General features: G+C 43.3%; 1 protein-coding gene across 3 annotated transcripts in view; it reads left to right on the top strand.

Annotated features, from left to right (window-relative positions):
- The first annotated feature begins 314 nt into the window (after positions 1–314).
- TMEM38B (transmembrane protein 38B) overlaps positions 315–27,867 on the top strand; it is a 43,238-nt gene continuing 15,685 nt past the window's right edge. The window contains exons 1-4 of one of the 3 annotated variants that reach the window (XM_053301629.1): positions 315–447; positions 13,859–14,015; positions 24,500–24,684; positions 26,398–26,485. In XM_053301629.1, coding sequence (XP_053157604.1) covers positions 13,909–14,015; positions 24,500–24,684; positions 26,398–26,485 — 380 coding nt within the window. In that variant the 5' untranslated portion in view covers positions 315–447; positions 13,859–13,908. The other 2 variants (XM_053301626.1, XM_053301628.1) reach the window with 2 other exon arrangements.

The raw sequence follows: 27,867 nt of genomic DNA, 5'->3' as shown, positions 1-27,867 counted from the left end.
GTCGATTTCAACTCCTGGCGCCCACAAAGCCTTGTGGGGTTTTTTTGGTAGAATACAGGAGGAATTGACTATTGCTTCCTCCCGTGCTGTCTCAGATGATACCTTTCAGCGTCTTCCTATATCACTGCTGCTGCTGCCCAATATAGCACCAGCGGGATTCGAACCAGCAACCAAAATTGCGAGGCCTTAAAAGCAGGAAAGGCTCTGCAACATCCTTCCTTCTATCCCCACCCAGTGTGACTCTAGCCAATCGCCTTTCAGCCCACGAGCCCTCGTTCCCTTCAGACGGCACCTTGTAGAGGACAAAACTAATCACCTATTAATCCATTCGCACACCGTGTCCGCCATTCAAGGCGGTGGGGCTTGAGAAAGGAGGGGGCGGTGAAGGGGGCGTGGCGTCCCAGTAGCCCCGCCCCCTTGCCTGGCACGAGCCGTCCTTCCCCTTCGGTAAGTTTTGTTTGGCTTTTACACACCGTTCTGGCTTGTCAGTATCAGCGCATGCGTGCGGCGTGGGAGCCTCAGCCGAGATGGAGCAGTTTCTGGAGCAGGTGCCCCTGCGCTTCTCTCGCTTGCCCATGTTCCCCTTCTTCGACCTGGCGCACTACGCGGCCTCGGTGATGACGCTGAAGGAGCAGCGCGGTGAGTGAGTTGAGTGAGAGAGAGGGGCGGGCAGGGAGCTTGGATTTGAGCCCGACGCATTCAGCTCCAGAATCAGTCAGTCCTCGGCGCTAGCGGCTTGGTTTGGGAGGAACAATAGTGCCTCGGAGCGTGTGCAGAGTAACTCCCCTTAGTACTGGGTGACTACGGTTAGTTCTCCTACAACAGGCAGAACGGCAGCCAGTCCAGCTTCTGCCAGGGCTTTTCCAGCTCCATATCTTATCTTCGCACTGTGGCGTGGGAGGGACTATTCTGAGCGGTATGCAGGCTGCAGAGTGACTGTCTCTCTTGTACACTCTGTGGCTATATCCAGCCTTCCTACAATAGGAAAGGTGGCAGCCCAGGTTGACATTTGCTCTGGGATTCGGGTACTCCCAGAAAGTGCTTTCAGCTCGGCGAACTTCGCCCTAGTTCATGAGAAGTGCTTGTGAGCATGTGCTAGGGACAGGGGGTAAGGGGCACGTAGTCAAGCAATGGACCCTCCAGTTGCCCACAGTAAGACGGGCTGAAAAGAAATGAGAACAGCAACTTAATGGGAACTGAGTTTTGTGGGGAGGATGTGCTATCCAGAGCAATGCTTTGTGTCGAGGTAGAAACAGATAGCACAAACGTAATATTACTTCCTTTAAGCAGCCTTCCAGATTGATTGAATGAATGAAAGCAATATGTAGAGTGGAGTTTGCTGAATGGGCAAAGAGGCACCTTTTAAACATGGTGATTCTCTCTCTCTCTCTCTCTCTCTCTCTCTCTCTCTTTTAGCAGGGGGAGAGTAACTGGCCCTATCCACCCCAGCACATTACCTCCAGTGACTGTTGCTGATGTCTATCATGTTTCTTTTTAGATTGTGAGCCCTTTGGGGAAGGGATCCATCTTATTTATTTATTATTTCTCGATGTAAACCTCTTTGGAACCTTTTGTTGAAAAGCTATATATAAATGTCGTTGTTGAATGCTGAGTGACCACAATCTGACATTGTATATCGGTGAGTTAGGGCAACATGTTTTACCTCCTCTGCCCCACCCCCCGCCCTCCATGATGGAACTTACCTTAAGTACATCACCTTGATGTATCAGGTTTTGAGATTGACCTGCTTAGCTTCAGCAAGATGGCTGCATTATGTTTCTTCAGATCATTTCCCGGTCTTGAGCAAAAGTTGTTAGTTGTGAGTGTTGTGAGTGCTTGAGATCTGGAATTGCACTCTTCGCAGAAATTACACACTAGGGGCAGCCCCAGAGTCCTATCCTACATCATGACTGTCAAGCTTGCCCTGTAAGCACCCACTACATCTAAATATATCCATTTCCGAAAGATCTAGAAATGTTATGATCCTTATGAATGCATAACAGGAACACCTGTGGGCAAGAGGGAGATACTGGCAGACTCTGCGTAACCAGCAGATATGTTGGTTTCACATAAATCTGAAGGAGAAAAGCCCAGAATTGTCCCAATGTAGCTCAGTGGAGCAGAATGTTCTCAGACTCAGAGGGCAGTTAACAGACAACCAGGTGAGCGTAGCTAATGCAGCCCAGTGATGAGTAGGGGGGAGGATATAAAAAAGAGTGGGAAATTCCTCAGTTTGAAGAACATGCTGTCAAGACAGTCACAACCCCTTCTGCTGGGGACAGGTGCCTAAAACGTTCACCCAACTCATGCATAGACCCAGGTAATGCATGCTCACCAGGGATATTCTGCAGTGTTTTGTTCTGGATCCATAATTGTACACCCTGATGACCACCTTAGCCCTTAACCCTTGTGGACCTGTGTACAGGGCTTCCCTTCCTGTCTGTCCCCAGTTTTGCTTTAAAAAAAACAAAACTTTTGGCAATTGCTTTAGCATGTTTATGCATGTCTTTGCATATCCTCTTCAGCATCTCCTGAAAGCTTCATTCCTTTTTGAACTCTGGATCACCAGAACTAGAATATTCAGATGGGCAAATGGAAATACTTCTTCACACAATATTTGCTTTGAAGAAGGATTAGACAAATTCATAGAGGATAGGTTTATTGATTGCTGTTAGCCATGATAGATAAATGGAACCTCCATTTTCAAAGGCAGTTAATTTATTCTGAATACTAGACATTGGGGATAAACAAGGTACGACCAAGGTATAAGCAAGGTATCACCTTGATGTTCTTTTTGTGAACTTCCAGAGTTGTGCTGCATCTGTCTGGTCATTGTTGGGCCTTTGGTCTTATCTAGTAGAGCTGCTCTTATGTAACCTCCATCAGGGGACTTGTTTGTGGCATGTGGTGGTGTTCATGCATTTATACATGTGAAGGGCTACTTAACTTACTCTTTCTGCAGAGTTTCACATGGTAAATATCTTACTGACAAAGTGAATGTGTCTGCAGATTCACGGATTGGGGAATGAGTATCAGATCCATTCATCGCTTGTATAATGTGGGCAGTTTACACATTTGCCTATTTCCCCTGGAATAGGCACACACTAAGCAAAAGGAAATTTCTGGGGGAAATATCACATTTTTCAGTAAAGAGTGTCATACTCATCAATCTCAAAACCTGTATTAGTCATGAGCAGTGTTCCCTGTAAGAGGGAATCCCAGATGTTGTTGACTACAGGTCCCAGAATCCCTAGCTGCAGTGGGCTTTGACTGAGGATGCTGGGAGTTATAGGAAGCAACATCTGGGATTTTCTGTTACAGGGAACACTGGTCGTGAGTATTTATGGAATGATAGCGAATGAGTATCTGACCACTCTTGTCTTCTGTCAAAAACATTAAAATTGTCTGTCGTGCTTATAGTTCAAGCTGATCTCATTTTGTACCACCCACACACATACACACCTGTCAGTAAAACTCTGAACCTTTAGTGACCCTCTGTTCCCTGCCATAGTGGATTGAAGCCCAAGCACAACTATAAGATCAGGCTAAGAGTATTTAGGGAGCTGGGATTTCTGCCACACTATGCTGGTACTAAAGAAGCCTCGAAACATAAATGAGAATTTGTGGGAGGAGTTTCTGTAGGGCGTATCTTTTGGCTAAATTGGGGTATGCCTCCAAGTTGTGACGTTTGTCATGATCTTTGAGAGCAAGGGCTACCTCTTGTATCCCCTCACCCAACAGTTCATTGTGTTTAAAAAAACAACGCAGACAACACAAACATTCATAGAATGTGCACAGTATTTGTAAATGGAGCCCTGAAATACATTAGGTCAAGATCTGAAAATAGAGCTTCTTCTGTCATGCCCTGTGGGATATTTGATTCTGTACAGCGTACACCTCTCCACCCTACTACAAACTGCCTTTGCAAGTCGCTTTTGTTTCAAAGACTGTGTTCCATATAGGAAAAAGTGTGTGTGTCGGGGGCGGGGGGTCCTGTATGAGAAACACAATCCCAAAGCTCCCTTGGGCACATGAACTTATTATTCTTTGGATCACATCTTGCTAGAGGATAAGCTTGGCATTCTTAAAGTAGTCCAGAATCTTAGGCATGGAGATCTTAACCACTTTTTTCGTCCTCTTGGCAAACCTCGTCTCGGATGTGATCTGAAGAGGTGTGTGCTTCCCTAGGGAGAACTTTAGTGAATATATGTATGTTTAACTGGGTATAAGACTGAAGGAGTGGTATTTTTCTTGTCAGCTGGGGCTTGCTGCTGGGAACATGTACAGTATACCTCTGTTGAAAGAGCCCTGCTGGTTACCAGTTAGCTTCCAAGTGTAATTCAAGCTGCTGATTCTTGCCTTTAAAGCTGTAAATTGTCTGGGTTCTTTGGGAATACTTTCTGCCATGCAAGGGTCCCATTGTGCTTGGAGCAGAGTGTCTAAGATCAAAGGGTCAGACTACACAGTATAGTAAGCCCATCATTGAGACTCAGCTTGGAGCAGGAACTGCACCCCCTTTTTGTCAAAAAGCAGTTACAGGAGGGCCTGATCCTGATTGGGTCTGTGGCTTGTGTGTGTGTGGGGAGATTTATTTACCAAACTCACTATTTACTGCAAATCTTTGGCAGGGCTGATTGCTGCCGGGGGGGGGGGGGGATGGTGCAGGGGAGAGCATCCCCCCACTGCATGCCACAGTCCCAGTCCAGATACTGCTGGTTTTTTACAACGGGGGTGGGTGGGGGGGTGGAAGAGGCAGCTACTTTTCTAAGCACTACTCTTAATGATGGGTTTATTGTGCAATTTAGTGCCATGGCCATGTGAAGCTTAGGCCTCCTGCTCTGGAGTGCTACCCATTTTGTACATTTCCTTTCTCAGGCAAGCTCAGCTGCAAGTCTCCTTTCTCTTATTGCTAAGACATTTTTCTTCTAGAAAGATTTTGGTGACATGGTCACTCATTTGTATTGATACATTGGAATTTTGTTATTAAGAACATAAGAACAGTCCTGCTGTAGCTTTGCCATGTCCCCCGGAATTTAGGATAGCCTAGACTTTGGTTCCTCCACCCAGCTGCTAAATTCCACCCGGATTGGAATGGAAAGTATACAAAACTGTCAAATAAATAAATAAAATGCAAATCAGTTGGTGCATAATTTGCATATTATTTGCAAATTAGGCCACCTGGATTTGGGAAGCTTGATTATGGCAACCCTACCCTGCTGGATCAGGCCCAAGGCCCATCTGGTCCAGCATCCTGTTTCACACAGTGGCCCACCAGATGCCTCTGGGAAGCCTAAAGGCAAGATGTATGTGCATGCGCTCTCTCCTGCTGTTGCTCCCCTGCAACTGGTGTTGAGAGGCATTGTGCCTCTCAGGCTAAAGGTGGCCCACAGCCACCAGACTAGTAGCCATTGATCTGTCCTCTATGAATTTGTCTAAGCCCCTTTTAAAGACATCCAAGCTGGTGGCCACCACCACATGTTAATATTTCTGGTTTCTGACTGAAAGGGTGGGATTCTTCCAAACGCTTTTGCTAAAGGGGAACCAGTCTGCATTGGTGTGTTCCCCCCTCCCCTCCTCTTTCCAACTCTTAACACTGATGATGATGATCCACTACTACAGTGCTAGGTTCCCCCCCCTCCACATCACCATGTTGCTGCTTGTTTGTTTTGTAGTGTTTGTAGTATTTTGTTAAGTTCATTGCTGTTTTCCTCTCAACCAACCCCCCCCCCCCATAATGGGGTGGGGATGGGGGACTTTAGTCATGAAACAGGAGTCAGAAGAACACTTTTTGCAAGAGGTTTAGATGTATTCAGCAGTAATTGGTATTCTTTGGAACTGACTGCATGTTCCATGCAAACATTACAGAACTCCTTGTTTTTTTAAAGAAACACAAGCTGATGGGTGGATTTTGTGTGGAGAAGCAATAGAGTGTTTGTGCTTACTCCACTCCTGTCTCATCACTCCCCTGCTCCAAATTGTCCCTGCATATGACCCCACTCCCCACAATCAATGAGATTCAAAATGCATATGTGCCTACATTTTGCAGGAGGTAAGGGTGATGAGTGGAGAAATGGTGGACAGAAGGGTTAAGCATGCATGCGCATGCATACATATGCACGTGCACACATATGGCTTCTCTGCTGAAAATGCCCTCAAATTGCTTTTATAAATATAATACACACACACAACAGGTTTGAAGTGGGCTCTGGTACAAGAAGTTAGGATGCCCTTCTACCTCCCCACCCTATGTCTTTGCTGCAAAAATTTGTAAGAATGTGGTGAAAACCAAAGCATTCTCGACACACCCTTTCCTCTGTCCTAAACATACAATATCACACACTGCCAATGCACAGAGGCACTTGAACACAAACACACACATCCATTTCTGAACATATAGACCTCATTCAACAACATTTGTATCTTTCTTATTCATTCATTCATTCTGTCTCTCTCACCCACACCTCAGTCGGTTTTCTATAGGAAACTGAGTCCCAGACTTCACCCCAGGATCTAGAGATAAACTGAATACAGTTGCTAAAGAATGTTGTGGGGTGGCGGGAGGCAGATAAAAGGAGTATTATGGTTTTACCTTGTCATTCAGTAAAGATAGGTTTCAAAAAAGTCCCCCAGATCCTTTAATTGAAGACCTTTTCAGTTCTGTCTCAGCTTCAGGAGGGAAGCCGAGGGGGGAAGAGTGTCAGGCAGCATCTCTCCCTTCCATGTGGCTAGCAGGCTGATGTTCAGTAATACTGTTAAGCCTGCTAGTCAGGTTGTAGGAGGGGTGGACTCAACCTGAGCACTAGCCAGGGGGAGAGAGGGGCACTGTTGGATCCTTCTCCCCCCTCCCCTCATGGAGAGGACTGTCTCACTTGAAGCTGTTGACTTGATCAAGAGTCAACAGCGTGCCAGTGAGTTGGGAAACCGGAGGGGGAGATCAAAGAGCAAGCGGGCCCAGGGACAGTTGTCCCTCTTTGTTCAGTTATAGCTATGCCCTGGTGTGTCTGTGTGGGTATGTATGTTTATGTAAAAAAGGGCAGAACTTCATTACATGTGTTTGTGCTCAGTGTATAGTTAGCCTTTAGTTACCTTATCTGCGTCATCTGGCATCAGTGAAAATCGCTTGACACTGCTTAGAATGATCACACTCTACATGCTCTTAGGATGCATCATCATTGTTAAAGATGCCTTGCAGAATAAGTACAAATGACAAGATTTTGTACGAATTGGTGATGCATTAAACACTGAGTTTAATTCACCCCACCCACAATGTAGCTAGACACATCAAATTAAATGGCAAATGCTCATTGAAGCAGCAAATGTTAGTCTTGTATCAGCAAAGTAACAAAATGCCAGTGTTCTAATTCCTGACTTGCACTTTTGGACCTCGTTCCCCACAAATAGCTTGCTGTGTCAGTTTTCTCCACCGAAAAACAAACTAAAGTTACAGAGGCCCTAGGGCTATGTCTGCACCAAAAATGTATACTGGTGTCTTACTAGTTTAATTGCCATCACTACAGATCCCATAGCTCCCTAGAGGAGCGGAAAGAGAATGCCCATTACATCAGAGTTTATAGTATAAATATACCCTTAGTGGCCAGCCTATTGAAGTGAGTTTGCTTTTCTGGTTTGCCCTTCTGCTAAGTTTCAGGTAATATGTACATCTATATTAAAATATGTTCAAGGTGGCTTTCAGCATTTAAAAACAAAAGAGAATTTACAGAACTCCAGAATAATCATTTAAACCACTCAAAAGTAGCAGTTGAATAAGAACACGGCAGTGAAATAAAGGCAGCACTTATGATTTGGAGCTTTTTATAACCCATTGGAATGTTTTCAGGACCCACCTGACACAGAGCAGTTTAGGGACCTCTCTCATATAAAGTAAGGACTGCAAACAAAACTATCTCTATGCTTCCTTTTTTAAGATCAAAAGCATTCTGATGCATAGGTGTTGACAGATGATTCTTCTATATTAAAGAATCCTATTGTGTTTTTCTCAGGTAAACTATGGAAATGGTGTAGTTTGAAAAAAAAGGGACTTCAATGTGATTTGGTGGGGAAGGAAGGAAATTGGGAAACCTACTACATCTGATCTGGCTGAGTTTATGCTTTTCTACTCCTCTCCCCATTGGGTGCAGCCCTATGTTAAGCAATGTGATCCAGCAGATAAGGAACTGGGCTTGGGATATGCAGACATTTCCAACCTCTGCCATGGAGACAGAGGGTTCAGACACAGCAGGAAACCATGTTTTCCTGCTATAAGCACAAGCCCCGGAGAACCACAGGTTTTTGAGTCCCCTTCCTCTTTTTCCTCCCTCCACCACCACCACACAGAAAGGACAGTGAAAGCTTCTTTCTGCAATTTACAACAGGACTTGACAAATCCCAGACAACAGGGAGCCATGGTGGCTAGGAATATAACTGCATGTCCTAGTGTAGCCATGAGAATCTTCTGCAGTACTAAAAAGCACTATCGGAAGAATTCAAGATCATGATACAGACAATTAATATCAGTTCTGAATTATTACTACTTGCATTAACTGCTTTTCAGACCATGAAAATTGTAACTAGCTGTGTTGGTCCATCAGAAAAAATTCAAAGGCTACAGTCAGATAGTACTTTTATTAGGACTAGCCAAAATGACACCGTCTTGAGGACAGGATTCTGAATTCTCCAGCACTCACCATCAGGCTGCGGGGTCAAGGTAAGCTGGGCATGATGTAATCGCTCCAAAGGCTGCAGTTGTCAGTAGTCTTGCAATGGAGTGCAAGAGGCATCTTGCAGACTTAAGTGGATTAGCCTTGTTAGGCTCTAGACAGTGACTTCAGGATGCACCCAGGGCTGCTGGGACAAATAAACAATAATGGCTTTTCTTCCATTTTGAGAAAATATGAAATCCAGCTGTTCTATAACTGCTAAACTAGAAATAGTAGTGGTGTTTCAGCATTTTGCTACTTATGAAGTAATTCAAAACCACTCTCTAGATGTTTCATTTTACAGTGGAGATCAAGTTTATTAACTATGTGTCTGTTTTCTGACCTTCTCACAGATCCCCCATGGATATATACTTTTTATACAAGGCATTTGGGTTTAACAATACTCTTGCACTTCAGATTTGTCATTAGGTAAACCTGATGGCTCATTCAGATCATTATCTCCCTTCTTAACCTTGTCAAACACACAATTAAGTTTAATTAAGTGCAACTTTAATGCTAGAAGGAATGCTCATGGGCCTCATGTGAACTGAACAGTGATTCTCTTATCCTGAACCCAAATATACAGGCTGCAAACTTTGGAGGTGGGGCTCAAGCCCCTCCAGGATTTCCTTGGGGAGGCGCTCTTCTCAAAAGGTTGACAGAACTGGTCAATAAACTACTGAGGAATCAAACCACCAATCAGAGCCTCAGAAGGCCTGCCCTGACTGAAGGAGGAGCAGTTCTTTCTTGCTCAGGAAAGTTGAGTATAAGAGTCTGAATTCATCCAGCACAAATTCATCTCATAAAAGTCTACACTCCTGCTAACATAAGAAGGGCCCTGATAAATTTGGCCAAAGGTCTGACTAGCACAGTATCCTGTTTTCATAGTGGCCAGCCAGATCCTTCTTGAAATCCCAGAAATTGGACATGAAGCAAATAGCCCTTTCCCATTTCTGCTTCCCAAGACTTGCAGTGTCATGCAGTACAGATATGAAAGCTTGACTATTTATATTTAGATGTTGCTGATAAGTACACAAAGCACAGTGGTTAACTTAGCTTTGATGTCATATGATTTATTTTGTGTGCTGATCTATGACCATAACAATAAACTTACTAACTTAGCTTTTACAAAAGCTATTTTCACAGACTTGTTAAATTGTGTCCTTAAAACTATAACTGGATTCTCTTTTGCATATTATATGTGCCCTTCACACTTTCCCTTGATACTAATAATGCAGTGAAGAGGAAATTGAAGGTTATTAGTGGAAGTGTGGATTACTAAAAGCAAATCATTAGAACTCATTTCTGTTTTCTTGTTCTATAATTTCAATTTTAAGTTGCCTGCTTTTTTGTTGGCATGTGCTTGAAAGGAAAATTTAATATTTCTTAATTTAAAATAGTGTGGAGTTTACACAGTTATTTAATTTCTAGAAGAAACTATAGTGGAGATCATCCTTTGATATGAATATAGCCCTGCATGTATTTATATAGTGTGATATGATCCCCTTCAGTGCTGTTCACTTGGACTGAACAGCAGCGGGACCCAAATTTTAAATAACAGTTTTCTTTATTCACATTCAGTAGCAGCTGATGAATCTTTATTTGAGACAGTGAAGTTTGTAGAAGGTTTCATGATACCCATCTCTTGAATGTCAACTAAATTTGAAGCAACCTTACAAATAAGTCCATGTATGTTTTATTAGTTCAGCTGTCAAGACATATATATGTAATGCATTCATACAGGGGCTTAGCTTGTAGTGAGGGAGATAATGAAGAAAATAGGGAGGGGTGGAGTTGGGGGGTCCTCAGGAACCACCCCTGCATTCATGGCCTAAAAAGAAAACAAGGGTACCAAAACCTTTTCTACTTGGAGGCAATTTTTCTTGCCACAGGCAACCAAGTGAGTGCCTATTTGCAAACCTCACTTAAAGCCAAATTAATGGAAATACTAAATAAAGTCAATGGGATTGTCAGTCTCTTCTGTGTACTTCTACATGCAACAGTAGATTTCTTTCATTTGGATGTTTGCCTTATCTTTCAACAGCAAAGTCAACAAGGTGGGTTCCTGTGCTAGGAAATATTCTAGGGAGGTGGGCTTGGCTACCCTAACAAAAGATTAGGGGGTGTTTTCCCAAAGATTAGGGGGTGTTTTCCTGAGAGATCCCATTTAGTTTTGGGGTGTGATACTTTTGTTGTGCTTTTTAAAAATGCTTCTTATTGAGCTTACAATCTCATCAGTGTAGCTTTTTCTTTAAGTTTACAAACCCAAGAAATGCCAAAATGGATTCAAGCATTGCTTGTGAAAACTGTGTAAATGTTGGCAATTGGATAATGAGCTTGTGATGGGCCCTTGTGTCCTTACTAATGTAGGAAGTTGTATTAATGAAGCCTACTAAAAGGAATAACCGTCTTTTATTTGCTTCCATTTCTTGTGAGAAAAGGGGAAGAAAAATGCCGTTATGCAAAATCCTTTATCCAGACACAACAACAATAAAAGTTAAGATCAAGAACACGCTTGTCTTCTGCGCTGCTAGGCCTTTGGGGCCTCCTTGTGATTTTTTCTTTGTATCATCTGACTAATTAAGAAATCACTTCATGCATATTCTGACCTATGGAAAGTTTATGCCACAATATATTTGTTTAGCCTTTAAGTTGCCACAGGATTTGGTTTTTACTATCATACCTACCCCTCTGGAGTTTGACAATAAGCAAAATACTTCTGTATTTTAAATGATTTGCTGTTTCATTGCAGCATTAGGAAGCTGCCTTCTACTGAGTCAGACCATTGGTCCATCTAGCTCAGTATGGTCTGCACAGGAGGGCTGGTTTTATGGTAGCAAGCATGACTTGTCCCCTTAGCTAAGCAGGGTCCACCTCGGTTGTATGTGAATGGGAGACTTGATGTGTGAGCACTGTAAGATATTCCCCCTCAGGGGATGAAGCCTCTTTACAGAAGGTTCCAAGTTCCCTCCCTGGCATCTACAAGATAGAGCTGAGAGAGATTCCTGCCCTCCACCTTGGAGAAGCTGCTGCCAGTCTGTGTAGACAATACTAAGCGAGATGGACCTATGGTCTGACTCAGTATATGGCAGTTTCCTATGCTCCAGACTGACAGCAGCTTCTCCAAGGTTGCAGACAGGAGTCTCTCTTAGCCCTACGTTGGAGATGCTAAGGAGGGAACTTGGAACCTTCTGCATGCAAGCATTTAGGTACTCTTCCCAGAGTGGCCAATCCCCTAATATCTTACAGTGCTTACACATAAAATGCCATTCAAATGCAAACCAGGGTGGACCCTGCTTCGCAAAGGGGACAATTCATGCTTGCTACCACAAGACAAACTCTCCTTCATTGTATTGATCAGTAGTTTACACATGTACATTGTAGAAGCAAATGGATTTGACCAGGACAAGAAGTGCATTCCTAAACTGAGATTGGTCTTTTCTTTGAGATTGATCCCTAATCTCAAATGGTGAATGTTTCTCAGGGTGCTATGTAATGCCATGTAGAAGAGGGGAAAGATTTGTTCTCTGTTGCCTCAGAGGGCACGTCTAATGGTCTTAAGTCAAAGAAAAACAGATTTTGGTTGAACATTAAGAGAAGCTTCATAATGGTAAGAGCAGTTCAACAATGGAACCAATTGCTGGGGGTGTATGGGCAGACTCTCCCTCACTGCAGGTCTGCAAACGGAGCCTAGACAGCTGTCTTTTGGATGCTCTAGCTCTGGGTTTCCTGCATTGACCAGGGAGTTGGTGTAGATAATATACAGGCCTCCTCTAACTCTGATAAGTAAACCTATAGCAGTTTTTTTCCTAGGCAGATTCCTGTTAGATTTATCATCTTATGTCTATTTCTGAAAGGATGGGAAATGTTGTGATTCTTATGGATGCATAGCCAGAGCACTGCTGCAGGTGAGAAGGAGGTATAGGACGACTCGGGGTAACCCACAGATGGGTTTTTCCCCCTTCAGATTTTTTTGTAACTGACCTAAGAGGGCAACAAACCCCTCCAAAACTGCCCCAGTGTAACTCAATGGAGTGGTATGTTCATGGACTCAGAAGGCAGTTAACAAACAACCAGGTGGCGGGAGCTAATGGCACTCAGTAGTGAGGGAAAGAAGGGCTTGAACAGAAAGAGCAGGAAACTTATCAGCTTGAAGAATATTCACTCAAGACCATTGCAATTCCTTCTGCTTCTGAGGGGGACAGGTACCTAAATCTTTCACCATGGTCAGGCACAGGCTTGGGTAACACGTGTGCATCAGGGATATTCTGTAACATTTTGTTGCAAGTCCATACTTGTAATTGCTTAATAGTTAATAGGAAAACTTAAAATCACTTGTTGAAAGCTTTAAAAAATGAAGATTATTTTGGGGCAGTTCAGTAGTCTTTTCTTCCAGTGCTGACTTAACTGTGGTAGAAGACATACTTGGGGTTAAATATCTCACTCAAATAATTCAAGTTTTTAAAACAGCGGAGACATTCTCCTGTTGCTTTTCCTTGAAGGGAACTTTGATATAATCAAGTCAGGGCTTTTTAAAGTAATATCCGCAACTGCACAGTGGTACGCAAATTCATATGGGTAGCATGTATTGGTACAACACACAGCTGCACTTTCCCTTATCTGTGCATACGTACTTTGTTGCCCAGAGTTGCATTGCGTGGCATTCAGAAACCTACATAGCGTGGGAGAAAATGTTCAGAACTGGTCATTTGACAGCACTGTTGCAGAAGAGGGTTATATTCATTGGTCGAGACTCTGTGGCGACTAGCAGTGGAGTCTATGGGAAGTGTCTTCATCAGGGGGAGGAGAAATGGGCACCCTTGATCAAGGTCTGGGTTCTCGAGGAGCCTGGACGACTCACTTTTCTCATTGTTATCAGTCTCTTTCTATGTCGGGGTGTGCATCAACTGCCTTTTGAGCACTGCAGGAAGGGGAGCGGGGGCTTTAAAGAGAGAGCAGGTCCTTACCTTCTTGCTGTCCCCCACCATGGCAGCAGGGCCAAGTACCTCGCTCTCCTCTTATATGCTCTCCTCTTTCTTAAAGCCCCTACTCCACTCCCCATGGCACCAAACTGGTGCTCGTACCGCCGTTCATGCACGTAATCTAATGTAATGTTGATAGCAGATCTCCTTGTAAACCTTTTTTTTACTTTTGTGTTTCAGGAGCAGTAGAAGTATCACAACAGAGTCCAGTTGCGTGCTGGTTTAGCGCTATGCTTTGGTGCTTTGGTGGGTCCGTTTTATCTTCCTTAATGCTTGCAGAACCTCCAGTTGCATTTCTTGCCAACGCCACAAGTGTCCTCCTTGCTTCGTCAGTCTGGTAAGCAGCTTTAAGAAGCAATTTATCTGTGACTAAAACTGCTGAAAACCTGAAACTTGTAGGGAGGGCAAGATTAACATATCAGCATTCAGGTCACTAGCAGGTATATCTGCCTCCTGGCTTTTTAATTAAGCAAAAGTGGTGAGAATGGGACTTGCCATCCTGGGAGAAAAGCATCTGGTGACTGCTCTTTTAAAAAATTAATTAGAATACACTCATTGATGCCTTTCCTACATCAACTACAGCTTTCTGCATACTTTGGAATACATGCCAGTTGAAACTCATTTGGACTTACCTCTGAGTAAGCATAGATCAGATGAGACTGCACATGTCAGTTCTTGGTGTGTAAGTCGAAGCCAGTTATTGAATAACCGTGTAAGGTCTATATCTATGATTGCTTAAAATCTGATAAATTACAAAGGAGAATGAAATGGTGTACATCAAAACTAGCTATTACTGTGAGATAGGTTTGCATGCTGTCCATGTGAATTTTCAACAAGCTGGGGGAACAATCAATAGAATATTTAGTTTTTGAGAAGTCATTGTGTGTTTAACAGGCACAAAAGAGTATTTGTTGTCTTACATAGAAGTACTTGTTATCCCTTTAGGACTCCTTCCTAATTAGTGAAGCTCATTAACAAACAGTTTTGAGTCAGGCTTGAACTTTTGAATTTCAGGCCTTTGTTAGGAGTTCCTGTGATGTGAGTTGCTGAATTAATCCCTCACTGTAACTTGCATTTGTTAACAGTCTCTTTATGTTCTGGAGAACCTAACTTTATTTGGTTGAATGAATGAGAGGAATAATCTTTTGTTAATGGGTATTTTGCCTTCACTACAGTAATTTCAAATTCAAGCAGTAGTAAGACATAGTAACATTTTTCTTCATAATAGTAAGAAAAAATTGTTCTTACTGTTTCATAGCATCAGTGTAGGATATTCTTATCCAAATAGCTGTGTCTTGTGGCCTGAAGAACAAAATGTATACTTCTGGAAAACTGTGTGTGTTACATGTATGACATATGAGCTTTCTTGAGTACCTTGTTGAAAGACAAGATGCATATTTATTGTGTAAAGAAATGAAGTCTTAAGGCTTGTAGAAATAATACATGACCAATATAAATGTGTATAAATGTGACCGTCAAATCAATTTCAGCATAAAATCCATCCCACATGGGAATGCTTCATTGGCAATACAGATATTTTCATGTTCCGTAGAATTGTCTCATTTGGTTCTCTCTTTTTAAAAATTTAACCCATAACTTAATAGTGTATGAAACTTGAAATGATCCCCCCACTCCACTGAATAAGCCATCACTAGGAAAGATTCTGAAATGGTTGTCAGTTGGTGACATCTACTGGTACCTCCTGGAAATGTCATCATTTGGAATTTGTACATTTGTTAAAAATGGCTTTTTTAATACTGTTGAAAGAAAACCTGTATGCTATATCCAACTAGAATGTAATACTGAATTTGCTGATCTACCCATAAAGCAAATGCAAATATATTATGTGCATTGCTATGCCTCTGTACAGAAGGAGCCATCTTATCTCTAATGTTCAAATATTTTTACTCTGCAAATATCAAAACGGATTTTTTGCTGTAGATGAAAAACAAGAGTTGGGCTTCACAGTTCTGAGCAATCATTCAGTAGTCATAGGTTACTATAGGCTTCTGGTGAACAACTAACATTACAGGCTACTTGAGGAAGAATATGAAGAGTGGTGAGTTAGACCTAAAGATGTGAAGACTTAGGAAAGAAAACTGGGAAAAATCAGGAAAAAATTTTCCTCTGTTCCCTGCCACCCATGCCACAGATAGAAATATTGGAAATGTTGGAAACATTAAAAAAAAATCTTATGAAATATTGTCTCTCTCAGAACAATTCATGAAATGCTTTACAAAGTGTGGTCTTAAAATATTATCACTTCCTGCCCATTGGTCTTTCAAAAGGCTGTTTAACAATGATGTAATAGGAAGATCTTTTATGTAAGTTGACAAAAGGATATAATTAGAATTCTAATCTTGTATGATAGGGTTATATATAACTCTCAGATCCTGGATGCATTTGGCCCTTGCCTCTCTCAGGACACACTGTCATCTTACTAGAGGAACACACAGACCTAAGGCCTGTCTGGGGTCCTTCTTTGCTTGTGCATTTTTTCCTCTTTGATCTGGAGAATGGTCAATATAATGTTTTATGACCTGCCTGAAAAAGTACAATTTCTGTAATGATATTTCTAAATACAAAATCATTTCATAAAGGTATACAAACCCAGTCTGCCTTCGGATGCAGATGCTGGAGAGGCTTACTCTTATATTTGAAAAGATAATACAAGTATCAAGTAAAAGCTCTGAAAATCTATACATATTTTTAAAAGATGTAAAATTAGGCATACTCTGTAGAAGGGGGAAAGCAAGGTATATAGATTGACCCTGGCCTGGTTCAGATAATCTAACACACAATATTTGTTGATTAGGGATGCAGTCCAATGGAGTGTCAAGCCTGCACACTCCATCCCCCCTCTCCCCTTTCCCCCCGTTATCTCTTGTATGAAGGCATCCTGGCTTGTTAAACCACAGCTGTGCATGTCATCTTACGGGATCTGTGAGTTACAAACCAGGATATGAACACTGGGAGATGGTAGGGAGAAAGAACCTTGGGACATTAGAGGGCATGGCTAAGAAGGACAACAGTGCAGAGATTGGACTAGTCAGCACATTCCTCCCCGCCACTTGGTTCCTAGATATACAATGGCAATTTGGCTGTGCTTGATTAGTGTTCAGATTTGCCCTGAGCGATGACCGGCTTGGGGTGGAGGGGCAGAAATGGAATGGAAAAGATAGCTATTGCAAGGGAATCTGTAGGGATGTGGGCAAAAAGGGGAGCTATAGATGACCAGAAACTAGTGAAGAACCAACCTGCTACCTAATCTGTTTCTGTAATTGTTCCATCTCTGAACTGCTGTGGGATTGTTTTGAACGCAACCTTCAAGAAATGAAGATGAGTGGGAAATAAATTAAAGCTAGAGAAAAGGCTGATTAAATGGTGTAGGTATGCAGGAGAGAGTTGTATTTTCAAATATATAAATCCGATGCCTGACTCATGCTATTGCAGTATCAGTGAATTTGCTACCTAGGGATAAGAACCCATCTTACCCAAAATATTGTGGCTGGAGTGCTAAAAAATAAATAAATAAGCAGTAATCCCACATCAGAAGTACAACATTTAGGGGAGATGTGCAGATAGTGCACAACAAATGAGAAGTGTGTGTTCTATGTAGTTTCGTAAACAAAAGCATTAATATTTTAGATCTTGACATATTATGGAGAATAAAGCATAGATATTTGTAAAGCAGCAGCAAACATATATGAGAGAGAGCACATGCATGCGTATATGTGTGTATGGTAAATCTGTAGCCCTAATATTTCTGTGAATCATTTAACCAACTTGGATCATCTTGGCTGAAAGTCATTGTTTAGGAACATAGGAAACTGCTATATACTGAGTCAGACCATTGGTCCATCTAGCTCAATATTGTCTACACAGTGGCTATTCCAAGGTTGCAGGCAGGAATCTCTCTCAGCCCTATCTTGGATCTTTTCGCTCTACATTGGCGAAAGTCAGCATGGGGCATAGCGTGGTGGGGGAAAGGTTCTTTCAATGGTAATATCACACCATTATTGAAAAGAGACCACCCGACTACTTGAGAGATTTGTTATTCACACTAAAAAAATGGAAGGTTGAACCGGATCTATTTAAAGGATCCTCCTCAGTTAAGCAGCTAAGGAAAACAATTTATGGAAAGATTCTAGAAGTGGGTTTTTTAAAACCCAATTTAGAACGTAAACGCTACAGACACTGCACGTCACAGTACTTGTTGCAACCCGATCACCCTATCACTCTCTTTAAGGAGAAAAAGGTCCCTTTTCATTTATGGGAAACGAGGTGGCGTTTATACCACCAAGTACTGCCGCTTAATGCAGCTAAGCCATGGCTCCCAGAGGACAAGCAAGAGTGTCCTAAAATCACCTGCAAACAGAAAGCTAGTGAGCTAGGCAAGACATTCAGGGAAAACCCACTCACATTTCTTAAAAGAGTGTATGTTAGCCAAAAGAGTGTGGCAGGGAGTAAGCAAGTTGTTAGAGCGGCCTGATTTGGAAAAACAGACTTGGGAAGAACTAACCTTGGGTTTGAGCGATAGAACCTCTTTTTGAGGGCCCAGAAAGAAACTTTCAAGGAAACAGGACAGAACGGGTGCCCCCATACTAGGGAATTGGAACGTTCCCCTTCTCGTAATGGGGTTAGTAAACCTGTATGTCATTTATGCAATGCTCCTGCATAGGAATAGGGAGGGAATACGCAACCAAGAGGTTCCCGTAGATGAGACAGTAAGTTTCTTCTGGAAAAGTTTGCATGGTTATGTGCAAAAAGACAAGTGTATCTCTTCTAAACAGCAATGGGACAAATTGTGGAAATGGACGTTGGATGTAACCCCCCCGATTACCTGATGTGCCTTGTAATCCCCCCCCCCCGAGTTACAGTACTGCCTGCATATACTTTATAACCCTATGGGTTACCAAATCCTTGTTTGTAAATCTTTGTAGTTATATGATGTACAAACAACCACTTTGTATATAATTGTGCTTTGGTAACGTACTGTATGCTTTGGTAGTTTGTTGGTTCAATAAAAATTTTTTTGTCGTATTAAAAAAATAAATAAATCTTGTCCTATCTTGGAGATGCTAGGGAAGGAACTTGGAACCTTCTGCTCTTCCCAGAACTGCTCCATCCTCTAAGGGTAATCTTAGTGCTCACACATCAAGTCATTTTGGAAGGGCGGCATACAAATAAATAAATAAATAAATAAATCTTCCATTCATATGCAACCAGGGCAGACTCTGCTTAGGTAAAGAGACAACTCATGCTTGCTACCACAAGCCCAGTTCTCCTCTCCTTAGAGAGGCTCTAATATGCAATTAGAGCCATTGCATATCATTATATTAGTAAGTTTTACCAACTAAGAAATTTTCAAAGCACAATATTTGATTTCAGGAAAGTCCTTGAACTGTAGTGATGATGCTTACAGATACTTCCTGAAACACTTCTTGAGCCTTGCAGTTTTGAAAGTTAATAACATGGGGACCATGTATGGTATGAAAACTTTTAAACTGTTGTTGGCATATGTGAACATTTGGTGGCCACTTTGCTATAGTTCTGCTTCTGTGCCATTAGCAATGAAAAAGCAGAGTCAGAATGGAAGCAATTTAGTACTCTGGTTTAATATGACCATGGACACATGAATGCAATTGTGAGGGTTAATTTTGCCATTATCGAGCCAGACAGGAACTTGTTCAAAGGTGAACCTCGTTTGCGTACAGTTTGCCATTGTTGCTCTCTTGCAGCTGTTGAAATATAAAACCAGCTGGAAGTGACTGGAAATGTAACAGTAGGTAAGAGGTCCACATGTGAGTTGTCCCAAAAGACGTAATGCTTGGAACCCAGTTGAGCCACTTTAGGAAGGGCAGTATATAAATTGAATGAATGAATGCAAAAATAAATAACTACTGTAAAACTTTCTCTGCCTATGTGATAAGCTTTTGAGTCCCTGCCTGTGCAGCACAAGTAGCGGCTGGCTTTAGGGATGTGTATGGAACCAGGCGGGGGTGGTTCGATGGCAGAGGGGGGTGCTTCTTTAAGAGTGGGGAAGGGTGCACTTACCCCTCACTGTGCTCTAGTTGGCTTACTGGGTAAGGGGCGAGCTGTACCAATTCTTTGAGTGTCTGTGCACAAGCACAGCAGCCATGATGCAGTGTGGAGCAGCCGCAGGGTGCTGTTTTGTGGTACCTGTGAGCCATTAGAAGAAGGCTTATTCCACAAAAACGCTCTGGAAAGCGGAGTACCATGCTCCTTGCACATGGAATCGTGCCATTTGCTGCACTTGTGTCAGCAAGAAAAGGGCCAAGGTATGACTGGGAAGCTTCTGCTGACTTGGCAATAGTGTGCAGTTTTTCATAGGCCTGACGCATATATGCCTGGGTCAACAGTGGTGGAGACAGAGGTGCACCTAGGTAATTTTGGGGCCTAGACCTAAAGGCTTTTGGAGCCCCCCCCCCCGGCAATATACAGTATCCTTAATGCTCTCACACCACCTGGGACCGACTAAAAAGGATTTGGGTTCCACCATGGGTGTGGAGGCCCTGGTCTTTGGCTCAGAAGAGCACCTCTGGGTGGAGAAGCAGTGGCAATGTGATTACTTGTGAACTGAGCACTTCACATAAATGCCTGAATTCACGGAGGCCTGATTCAGGTTTCCTTCTCCTTTTTTGAGGAGGAAGAATAGCTCCAGCTGGGCCTCTGCGTGCTCAAGCATTGGTGTGGAAGATCTCACTCATGAGTGACCAGTAGAGGCTTGTCCTAATGAGCCAGGGTGGGAGTGGGTGCCCGGTAGGGTGCAGCTACCTCCAGTTCCCGGCAGCTCCAGTTGTGTGCCTCTCTCCCATCTTGCCCAGGCATTAATGAGAGCTATGCTGCCTGCAAGCTGGCTATTCATCAGGTACAGCTGTGTGGGGTGGTCAGTGATTTACCCAGCCTGCACAGCTCTACCTGACGGATGGTCAGTCTGCAGGCAGCATGGCTCTAGTTAACATGGCAGTGGCGGAGAGAGCTGCTGGATTCCAAGGCAACTGTGCCTTATTTGGCATCCCCTGGTTCATTGGGATGAGCTGTGACTGCAAGTGGCATCTGTCCCTTTTCTCCTCTATGCTGAAACATGTTGCCAGCCCAGGTGTATATGAATCTGAATTTGTGATGAATTCATTGGTGTTCAGTACCAATATTGCAAGCAGATTCTGAAAATAGCATGTAAAAATAGAATCTGTACTTGCTCTCTCCTGCCCCACCCCCACCCATTTCATCTTACTCTTTTCCTCCTCGATTTCCCCTGTGCTCCTTTCCCACTACTTCAGTCTGCTCTAGTACCTGCTGGATCCCTGTCCCACAGTTCCTTTCCCTGCTGCACTGTGGTTTTGTGTTACTCATGTGTGCATGGGCACTCATCTTCCCTTGAGTACACGTAAGGATTTTCAGCCATAGAACTCCATGTATAGCACTGGTCAAGTTATTTTCTCCAGCTTAGTTGTTTATCTTTATATGGCAATACTGTAATGTCTACATCTCAGGAATGCTGGGGAGAAAACATGATGAAGATTGAGGGAATCCAAATTTGTTTTCAGTTATAATCAATAGCAGAATATCTTGTGTACTCTCCAGTACTCTTGGGATTCCCATTTTATTTATTAAAGACTTTTAGTTTGCAGGGGTGAGGGGTCTATTAGGATTGTCTGCCTGAGAAGGTTATTGGATCCAATCAGATTCCAAGAAGGCTTGGAGGGATTTAGTGTTGGCTCTGCTGGTGATCCGGTTGATGCCCCAGTGGATAACTGGAACAGCAGGCTCCCCAGGGCAGTAGACATGATCGCTCCTAAGCATCCTCTCCAACTCGCTTCAAAATTGGCCCCTTGGTACACAAAAGAACTACGGGGCTAAAGCGACAAGGTAGATGACTGGAGCATAAATGGAGAAAGACTCGACTCAGTTCCGACAGATTACAACATAGAGCGGATTTGAAGATCTGTGCTCAGGCAATACGTGTGGCAAAGAAACAATTCTTTTCTGCATGTATTGTGTCTGCAAGCTCACATCCAGCTTGCGAGAGGGCTAATAAATGCCCCTCCTCCCATGAATCAGGAACCATCAGTTACCCGCTCTGACATTTTTAATGGACAAAATCTCGTATTCAGGCTGACTTAGAGACTCATACTCCACAATTACTGCATTGTCTGATGTGGAGGTGTCCAGCAACTCTTCTTATGTCATTAGGCTGGATGAGTTCCAGTTTGTGACTCCTGAGGATGTGGACAAGCTGCTTGGAATGGCGCAGCCTACCACCTGTTCTCTTGACCTTTGCCCAACATAGCATATACTATCTGGCAGGGGGTTGTTGTAGAAGGCCTGGTAGAGATTATAAATGCTTCTCTGAGGGAGGGCAGGATGCCTCCTTGTCTTAAGGAGGCAATTATTAGACCTCTTCTAAAGAAGCCTGCGTTGGACCCCTCGGAGTTAAGCAACTATAGGCATATCTCCAACCTTCTGTGGTTGGGCAAGGTGATTGAGAGCATGGTGGCCTCCCAGCTCAAGGCAGTTTTGGTGAAAACTGATTATCTAGAACCATTTCAGACTGGCTTTCGGGCACGCTATGCGGTAGAGACTGCCTTGGTCGGCCTGAAGGATGGTCTCCAATTGGGAATCAGCAGAGGGAGTGTGACTCTGTTGGTCCTTTTGTATCCCTCGATGACATTCAGTACTATTGACCCTAGCATCCTTGCTGTGTTTCTGCTCCTACTTTTTGGGCAGGTTCCAGATGGTGACCATTGGAGACTGTTGTTCTTCAAAATCTGAACTTTTGTATGAAGCCTCAGGGCTCCATGTTGTCTTCCAATGTTGTTTAACATCTACATGAAACCACTGGGAGATATCATCAGGGGTTTTGGTGCAGGGTGTTATCAGTATGCTGATGACACTCAAATCTATTTCTCCATGTCATCATCGTCGGGTGAAGGCATAACCATTAAATGCCTGCCTGGAGACAGTAAAAGAATGGATGCGGGATAACAAACTGAGGCTTAATCCAGATAAGACAGAGGTACTTACTGACTGAGGTTGGAATTTGGGAGATGAGTTTGATCTGCCTGTTCTGGATGGGGTCACACTTCCCCAGAAGGTATGCAGTCTGGGGGTGCTTCTGGATCCCAATCTCTCTCTGGTTCCCCAGGTTGAGGTGGTGGCCAGAGGTGCCTTCTATCAGCTTTGGTTGATACGCTGGCTGTGTCCATTTCTTGAGATATATGATCTCAAAACAATGGTACATATGCTGGTAACCTCCAGGCTTGGCTACTGAAATGCTTTCTATGTGGGTCTGCCTTTGTATGTAGTCTGGAAACTGCATTTGGTACAGAACGCGGCGATCAGGTTGGTTTCTGGGTCATCTTGGAGATACCATATTACCCCTATATTGAAAGAGCTACACTGGCTGCCGATAAGCTTCCGGGCAAAATTCAAGGTGCTGGTTATAACCTATAAAGCCCTAAATGACTTAGGCCCTGTGTATTTAAGAGAGTGTCTTCTTTGCCATGATTCCCACCACCCATTAAGATTATCTGGAGACGTTTGTCTCCAGTTGCCACTGGCTCGTCTGATGGGGACAGGCCTTCTCCTCTGCTGCCCGAGCTTTGGAATGCACTGCCTGTCGAAATAAGAGCTTCCATGTCTGACAGCTTTAAAAAAGCCAATCAAGACACAACTGTTCACCCAGGCCTTTAATTAGATTTACAGTTTTAATACTTTTAACTTGTTTTAAGTTTTAAATTATTTTAATGTTTAAATTTTGTTTTGATTGTGTTTTTATTGTGAACCGTCCAGAGACGTACGTTTTGGGCAGTATAGAAATTCATTAAATAAACTAAAATAGGGAATAATGAGTTGAGGGCCCCATTGGGAATTGAAAGGATAATAAATTGAGAATAGCGCTGTGGTACAAGACTACTGAGCTCTGGAGGTAGAGGAACACTTTCCTGCTCCCCTAGCTCTGAACGGGTACAGTCCGTAGCATGATTACCTTATAGTACTGACTGCTGAGATCTGAAGCTAGGTGAGTAGCAGTTGCTCATCCTCTATAATAAAAGGCTTGGGTGTGCGCCCGTGTCTCTGCGCCTGTGTCTTTCTCGGCAGAGCGCATGCCCAGAACGTCTGAGAAAGATACGGCCGCAGGCACCAGGCGGCCATGTTGCCTCTCCGTGCGAAAGGAGGAGAAGCGGGGACCGGGGAGGGCGGAGGCGGCAGCGGCGGGGCTGGCCCTGTCGCTGAAGCGGCCGCAAGAAGCTCAAATGCCGACATGTGGGAACCGGGAGGGGGCCAGGAGGGGAAGCCGGCGGCGGAGGCGCGGCGGCGGCGGCGGCGGAGGCGAGCCGGCGGCCGCAGCAAGGGCGGGTGGTCACCGTGGTGGTGCAGCAGCAACTAGCGCCCATTATTTTAACGGGCTTAAAAATACTAGTCTAATAATAACTATGAACTGGAGTGGTTCGTGGTTAGATTATTTGGCTGTGGAAGAACTTGGGAGGGGATAATTGGGGCTGAGGGATTCCAATAATCACAACTTTTTTAAAAAATCTCATGCTTAATAGAAATTGTTCCCTTATTCTGTCATTTTCAAAGAGGCACCTTTATTGAGTAATATGTATTCAGTTAGTTAAAGCCTGATGATTAATTGACTAGATAGCTTTAACCACTTGCCAGCACTAATACTGCCACAATGATTATTTAACCTTTTGATTTGAGAGCAGTTCTGAACTAATTTTACTTTTTTGGCATACTTCAGTTGTGAAAATATTCCAGTTCCTAAGGTTGAAACTTTCCCTTTTTTTCCAGGTATCTTGTATTTTATTGTCCACATGATTTGGCCTACTGCTTTGTTTCTGGTCTGCCTGTTCGACTGGTTATTGCAGGGATGGCGGAAGTTACTAGAACATGGAAAGTAATGGGTGGAGTTGCGCATGCACACAGCCACTACAAAAATGCCTGGATAATCATGATAATAGTTGGCTGGGCAAGAGGTAATTTGTGAAATCTTCTCTCCCTTTTCCTTTAACTGATTTTTGAACATTTAAATCTTCCTTTAATAGGGACTTTTGATACTCTTAACAAGGGCTATTCTCTTCAACCAAGAATGTTCTCTGAGGAAAAACAGACTTCAGTTCAAGCTGTTGTTTGTTTCTCTTTCTTGACTCTTCCTTAAGGCCAAGAAGCCTAATTCTACCCACGTTTACTCACAAGTCGATACCTCTGACTTCAGAGGAAGAGTATGCATGTGTAAGATTGCAGCTTTAGGCGCACAATGCTATCTATGGCCTTTGGGTAAGAGATCTTGATTTCTTTTTCAGTTTTAGTGGCTAATGCTTCATTTGGGCAAGAGCTGGTTATGTTCTTAGCCATAAACATACAGTCCCTGAGCCAAGTATGAGAACAATAAGGGTCCTTCATTTTTCTGTTAGCTCTACTACAGAGGAGGTTTTTCTCTTGTCCATCGTCTTGATCAAATCTTTTTTCTTATATTATATTCTTATCTATTTAAAAAAATCATGTAAACTACATGACAATGAAACAAACATTAAAGGCTTGAACAAGTGCCTTCTTACCACAATGGTTCCTTGCCTTTGCTCATTACACCCCCAGCTTTTAAATCAGGCCTTTTCTATTTGGATAATCTTCAGTTGATTAGGTCCACTTGTGCGTAGATCCACCTTCCTGCCATATAGGTTGTATGTTGACCATTTGTGGGGTAAAGACCCATTCAAGTTTCCCTGCCTGGCTACCTAGAGGCCATCCTCTGTTTGCCACATGTGACTAAGCAAGTGGCTTTGCGGGACACAAACCAGCCTCTTCGTTGCTTGTGCAACCAGTTCATTCAATTGGCTGTATGTGAAGTTTTATCCTGTTGCTTGTGTGTACTGAGCTGTTGTGGCAAGCTTCAGAAATGGACCAAGAGTTGCAGTCATTATGTGGAAAGTTGCACTGTGTGAATCTGCTTTTGTTTGTTTTGTTTTTTGTAACATGCTGGTCCGCAACTAGTTTTACTTGGTGAGTCACTGTGAAGGGATGGTGCTTCGCCAAGACGCCACCTCATAAAGTAGCTCACTGACTGGTCCCATTGCAGAATATTCCTCACCCTCAACAGACTTCTCAAGCCTTTGGACTGGCAGAGGGAGGAGTGGTTTGGGGAGGTGCAATTCCTCTGAGAGTCATATTTTTGCCCAGTGGCTTCTAGTTGCTAACCCCTGCTGCACAGGTTTCATCTGCATAGCTAGCATGCATAATAAGAGATGTTATACTTGCTACTTTAAAATTTCATATTGTGTGTCTCCCACAAGAGAGAGGAGCGTCTCCTTTGAAGCATACTGGTTTCTTGCTAAATGAGACAATTACGGAATCTGAACTACACAGTGTCTAGTGATTTTGGCTGCCTACATTTTTCTTTGTTCAGCTTTGACAGAATTTAAGATGATTCCGGGTAAATTTTGTGCGAGAGAGAAATATTAGGGCTTGCCCTCTGAGAATAGGACACTTTCTAAGCAGTCTCAAACAGAGGATCCAATTTCAGTAGCTATAAAGTAGGTCATTGTGTTCATGTCTATATCTTGGGGGCCATATCCTGCCACTGTTTAAAGTAATGTGAGAGTGCTGCAGTTGTCCTAACTAGAAGCAGGATTGAGTATTTCCAACCTTTTTGAAGCAATTTTCACATGTAATAATTTTTATTGAATTATCAGGAGCTGGCGGAGGCCTAATATCTAACTTTGAACAGTTGGTGAGAGGTGTATGGAAGCCTGAAACTAATGAACTGCTGAAGATGTCCAAGTAAGCTGGTGAAAAGCATATTACAATTGTCACAGTTCTGAGAATGTTCTCTCTCTTTGTATTGAAGGTCTTGAATGAGTAGCTCTTCGGAAACTTGCCTCTTCAAAAGGAATGCTATAAAATAGTGATTTTCAAATTTCCATCCTTGAGAAGAAGCTTTCCATACTAGTTTGCTAAGGAACCCCTAATTCAGAACCTTTGCATACTGCTGTGGATTCTAGGCCATGTTCTAGGGGGCCCACTCACCCCCACCTCATTACCCTCACCCCACTCCTTGCATCAAACTGGCCGTGCCACTCCCCATGCCCCCAACTGTTGGACTCACCGCTGGGCTGCAAGCCCTATGCTTATCACCATCTCCCTTCTTCCTGGTGGCATTCAGCACTGTCTGCAGCCAGTGTTAAGCATCACCAGCTGGTCTGCCTCTCTCTTCTTCAGCACACTTTTGTGCTTTTTCTCCCCCATATCAGGAGCAATCAAAGCACAGAGGTTAGTTGCTGGAGGGGAAGAGAGAGAGTGTGTGGGAGCAAGACTGGCTACTATGATACCTGATGTCTGCTGCTGGCTGTGTGTCACTACTTGCTGTAGCAGGCAGCGGACATCCAGGATTGGCAGAGGCCTCTCTGACTTTGCTGGCTCTCTCTCACTTGTGTTCGTCGTTATTGTTTGTTTTTAGAGCGTACACATTCAAGAGAGCCAGCACAGCCAGAGAGACCGCTGCCTCGGATCCTGGATGTCCACTGCCTGCTGCAGCAAGCAGCGACACACAAGCCAGAGGCAGGCAGCGGACATTGTAGTGGCTGGTCTTCTCAGCAGTGTGAGTGCCACTCACAATCATTTTGTGTCCCGCTATGGGTTGCTGTGCCACAGGTTGCTGACCCCTGCCCTTGGTGAATTGAGTGTTCACCCTACAATACACACCCCTTCAACTGCACATCACAGAAGAAGGTTGGTAATCCTGAACAAGTAGTCCTTCAGGGAAGGTTGCCTCTCCTTACTGATCTTCTGTTTTGATAAATGCATTCCAAATGAACTTGAAGAAATCCAAGTGTTCCCCAGAAAACCACAGGGGGTTTGAAAACCACTGCTATAAAAAGGAGTACTGTAAGTGAGCACTTCTTGCTTTGCTAAGAGGCTTGTAATTTCTTGTGTGTGTATGTGTGGGGTTGGGGGTTGATTTTTCTCTCTCTTAGAAGTGTAGCCTATGCAGGTAAAAGGTTAGGTTGGACAATAAGAAAATGCCATTAACTAGTGGTGGGGCTTTGCTAACCTTCATATTTTAGTAGTTGAACATAATTAAAACTTGTGTAGCATTTTAATGAACATGCTAAGCTACATATTGGTGAGAATGTTACATCTACTCTACAGTATTCTACATCTAC

This window comes from Hemicordylus capensis, chromosome 2 (assembly GCF_027244095.1).
Source record: "Hemicordylus capensis ecotype Gifberg chromosome 2, rHemCap1.1.pri, whole genome shotgun sequence".
NCBI classification, from domain to species: domain Eukaryota; kingdom Metazoa; phylum Chordata; class Lepidosauria; order Squamata; family Cordylidae; genus Hemicordylus; species Hemicordylus capensis.
This window is presented reverse-complemented; position numbering and strand designations above follow the sequence as displayed.